This window comes from Anneissia japonica, unplaced genomic scaffold (genome assembly GCF_011630105.1).
Source record: "Anneissia japonica isolate Jap-2015-1 unplaced genomic scaffold, ASM1163010v1 scaffold40941_len12164_cov121, whole genome shotgun sequence".
Taxonomy (NCBI): Eukaryota; Metazoa; Echinodermata; class Crinoidea; order Comatulida; family Comatulidae; genus Anneissia; species Anneissia japonica.
In genome coordinates, this window is record NW_022742781.1 from 4,726 (window position 1) to 9,301 (window position 4,576).

The 4,576-nt window shown below is 30.8% G+C and overlaps 1 protein-coding gene across 2 annotated transcripts in view; it reads left to right on the forward strand.

The window, feature by feature from the left end:
* The window catches only part of LOC117119254, a 10,074-nt gene that overhangs the window by 2,682 nt on the left and 2,816 nt on the right, over positions 1-4,576 (forward strand). Inside the window, exons 3-7 of one of the 2 annotated variants that reach the window (XM_033264055.1) lie at positions 753-812; positions 1,166-1,216; positions 1,613-1,674; positions 2,753-2,812; positions 4,204-4,291. In XM_033264055.1, the coding sequence (XP_033119946.1) occupies positions 753-812; positions 1,166-1,216; positions 1,613-1,674; positions 2,753-2,812; positions 4,204-4,291 (321 nt within the window). The remainder of the gene's footprint in view (positions 1-752; positions 813-1,165; positions 1,217-1,612; positions 1,675-2,752; positions 2,813-4,203; positions 4,292-4,576) is intronic. The other variant, XM_033264056.1, reaches the window with a different exon arrangement.

The following is a 4,576-nucleotide window of genomic DNA, read 5'->3' on the forward strand; positions in this document are numbered from 1 at the left end:
GGTGCAGTACTGGGTAATAAAACATATACAAGCGTTAGTTGGCGTCCTACACTAGCTGCGTAGAGCGTATCGTTTTTTTACGCTCCCAATGAGCGTTGTTGGCTCTCTTGTTCTATTTATACTCTTTGATGGTATGTACAACTTATTTACTTTACTGATGTACAATATACTGACATTTTAAAGTACCAGTAGTTTGTTTGTATTATTTTGTTTTCATTCAGCCTAAATATTAACAGATTAAATTTCTGAAGCCTTCAGTTGGCGAAATTGGTGGCACGCCATGGAAAAAAACCTTATTTTGTTTTTGTCTAATTAGTGTTTCTGATTTTAATTAAATAACTAATACAGTATGTTACAGCATTCACATTGAAATATTTTATAGCTACATTTCTGTAGCTGTTTTTAAATTAATCGGAAAGTCTTATTTCCAGGTTCCTGTTAGAATGATATACTGTACTAGATTAAAATTGTTTGACCTGAGAAAAGAAATTCCACTTTCCATTGAATATTAAGTTTAGGAAATATATAATAACATTTGTTTAAATCATTGTTTTATTTGTTTAGGTTTATTTAAATATTATAATGATTCTATAATTAATGTATTTTGTTTGTTACTGAGATTTAAGAGTTAATTGGTTTTTTGGTCTTCATATATTACATTGCATAAAGATTTCACAGAATATATTACAAAATTTGTTTCAATGAAATTGCTACACTCTCCTAATTTTATCCGTAAATTCATTTGTCAACAGATGGCGAGAAGATTGATGAAGAATCTGTAGACATTGATACCTTTGCTAGATCACCCCGAGGTGAGGCGGTTATCTTCTCAATTACACCTTTATTGTTTTAATAAATACATATTTAAAATGTTATTTATTTGTCTTCTTTTTTTTTTGTTTTCATTTAGCACAACTCATCTAAATTTTAAATGAACAAATTACCACATTTTGATGAAATCTTCACACTGTTCATATTTCATTATTAATTATATTCTTTATTACTTTGTAAACTCATGTTATAAATGTTAGTAGTTTGTTTTATATTTGGTTTTTTTTGTGCATTCTTTATTCTTCATCATTACGTAACCTAAATGTTTGTAACCTAAACTTTGTTTCAGTAAGTCACTACCTGTGTTAATTTTATCCATAAATTGATTTTACAGATAGTGAAAATGTTGACCAAGCACCAGTCAATGATTCTATACAACCACCAGGTTAGGCTTTTGTAAATGTCAAGTGCACTTTTTAAAACATATTAACATTTTACAATAGAAAAAAAATGTTATTGAATTATGAATTTCGAGGTGGATTTTTATGTGTGGTTTCAAAACCATTTTTTGTTAGCCTGAGATACATGTGTTTTTTAAATATATGCAATAAAGGTGCCTTTAAAACAAAAACAAAGTGACTAAAAGAGAAAAGCAACAGGGCTTTTCGTTTTTGGGTCCTAGGCCCTATGCAACGTAACCTTTTGTGATGTAATATTTTGCTAGGTATTCTTGTTCATAACTGAAAGGACAAACTGTATCATTGTATTTTACTTTTTAGAGCTATTTCAATGAAATCACTACTCTGTCCTAGTTTCAATCTTAAATTCATTTTACAGATAGTAAGAAGATTGATCAAGAATCTGTTGTTTCCGACACTGAAAGCTTTGTTATATCACCACCAGGTAGGCTTTTGTATCCTCTAAAATGCATTTTATGGTTTTTCTTTACTGATTGTAAGTGTTTTTTGTGCAAGTTATTTACATTTTTACATTTACATATAGTTTTTTGCCGTAATTTTTATATTTAATTGTAAAATCTCAAAAATCTCTTTTCCTTTTTAAGTGTATTTTTAGTTTTAAATGATGTACAGTAATTTTAGCTGGCTGACAATAAAGTATTAAGATGGCCTGTCTGAGAAAACCAGGCAGGTGTGGGAGAATGAGGGTCGGCAAATTTTGCTTATATTTTGAGGTTTTAATTAGGCCAGTGTATGATTACTATACATAACATTTAAAATTTTCCTCGACCCCCTGCTGTGAAATACCGCACCCCCCCCCCTTTAAAATATAGACCCGGATGCCACTTTTTCAAGTGGTGAAAACTTAAATATATGACATGTTCAGGAGAGGCAAAGATAAGGAAAACAACTTTAGTTTGAATTTATAGTATACATATGTAAAGGCAATATATTTGTCTTTCCATTTTTCAGGGAAAAATTTGCCCTATTTTTCACTTTGGAAAAATAGTGCAAAATACAGTAATTTCCCAATTTGTAAAAATAGATTGCCAGAATCCCACAACCTCTACACGTCTAATTCTTTCTACAAATAAAGTTCGATTATAGGTTATTTGTAAACAAAAACAAAAATCACGGAGACTTTTTCTCCATTTCAGATACCCTCCAGCAAAAGGTGGCATTTTTGGAAAATTGGAAAAAATACAAATCTTGATTGGGTGCGTAAAAGGTTTACATACTAACAGAATATATGATGTAGATTTAATAAACATTGTCAATTTTCTTTGAAAACAAAAACAAACGAAACAAAAAGAAGCATTGGGTCATTCCATTTTTCAGGGAAGAATTTGCCCTATTTTGCACTTTTGAAAAATTGTGCAAAATACAATATTTTCCCAATTTTTAAAAATAGATTGCCAGAATCCCACAATCTCTACACGTCTAATTCTTTCTACAAATAAAGTTCGATTATAGGTTATTTGTAAACAAAAACAAAAATCATGGAGATATTTTGTCTATTTCAAATACCCTCCAGCAAAATGTGGCATTTTTTGAAAATTGGAAAAAACACAAATCTTGATTGGGTGCGTAAAAGGTTTACGTACTAACAGTATGATGTAGATTTAATAAACATTGTCAATGTACCATATTTATATGTAAATTATTCAATTTCCCATGATTCATGAAGGGTTATTCTATTATGACATAGGGGTGTTTAGTAAAACTTGTGAAATGAACTCTTAAATCAGTTTCCATGTGTTTGTTTACTACAAATATGATGTGAAAAAAAACAAGAATGATAACCTGTTTTGATTTATCACCTGATCAGTACAGGTATTATTAGAGAATCATTGTTCTTTCAAAATCGCCATTTTTGATGGCTGGAAATTTGTATGAGGTCGGGATCGAAAAAAAAAACACCTTTTATTCATTTAACGTTCTTTATTTATATTTTTTATCAAAGGGTTGTAATTTTTCCCAAAAAATCAATAATTTAATATTTAGAATGGTAATTTACTTATTTTCCCTAACATGTTTTGTTTTGATAATGAAACAGACCATTTAGAAATCCGTGATATTCTCTTTGGACAGTGAAATATTAGCCACTCAATTATGTATAGACAACACACAAGATAAAAAGTCAGTTTAAAATTAAAGACTTGATTGAAATTTGTGATGAACATGACATTAAACCATTGGGTCCCAAGTCAAGGAAAGACAGCTTTGTTACACCTTAGTCATTCATTGAACATTGTGTTTGCTTTAAACATCAGATTGATCTATGTATTAATGCTGCTTAATGTTTCAGAAAGTATAAAAAATGTATATTTATCATATGGAAGGAAACATTGTATCATTTGCTCTCCAAGGTTGCCTTAACCATTGGAGAAAACTGGATTTTTTTTTCAAAAAAGTACATTTTTGGTACAAAATCTATGATTTTCTTGTTAATGGCCCAAGCGGATTATGATTACAGTTTTGTCGGAATACGCCGATTTATAACAGCTCCTCACGCCGATTTAGTAGATGGGGAATTTCAAGAAATTTGAAGTTTTTGGCTGTTCCGAGCTCCGCTCATTTCTTACTCCCTCACTCACAGAATTGGCCCCCAAGTGGATTCGTAGAGGGAATATAATAAACTTGAAGCTGATATAAAACTTAGTATGATTGGTTGGGTAGTTTTATCGGAAAATAAGAAAATGTAAAATCCATCCAAAGCCACGATTGCCTCTCACGGGGTCAACAAATCTCTCAAGCATGATAGTCCGATTCACTGGTATGACAGCATACTTCTGTTTGCTTGATTTTTTGTGTTTGACTTCTTTCTTCATGGAATTTGGCCTAATTTAGTTATCAGTTGGATTTTTTGTGTGCTTTTATTACCTATATTAAAAAAACAAATGTCCCAATACAAGATACTTGCAGCAATTAGTTCATATTTCTAATATGATAATGATAATTAACTCTTTTTTAGCTTGAAGTCAATAGACTGTTGAAAATAAGTGGTGTAAATTTGATACCAGTATTTGATGCCAAAACAGTGCATGTTAAAATCAAGAGTGGTAAGTCAGAAAATATTTATTTTTTAATAATTATGATGGAATGCTTGACTGATGGTGTTTATGATAGTGAATGGTTTTAAGTCTTCCACTCGTGTCCGTGCATTTGTGTACAAATTATCTCAAGTCCTGGCTTAGTGAAGCTACAGTAGAAATAATTAAAGGGGAGCTCTAGGTTTGAAATTTCTCCCAATATAGATCCTTCATTATGATTAGTTACTTGCTGAAAGGAATTTCACAAGTGTTTGGAGCACAGTAGTGCAGAACGAGCGCTGCAAACTGCAGGGT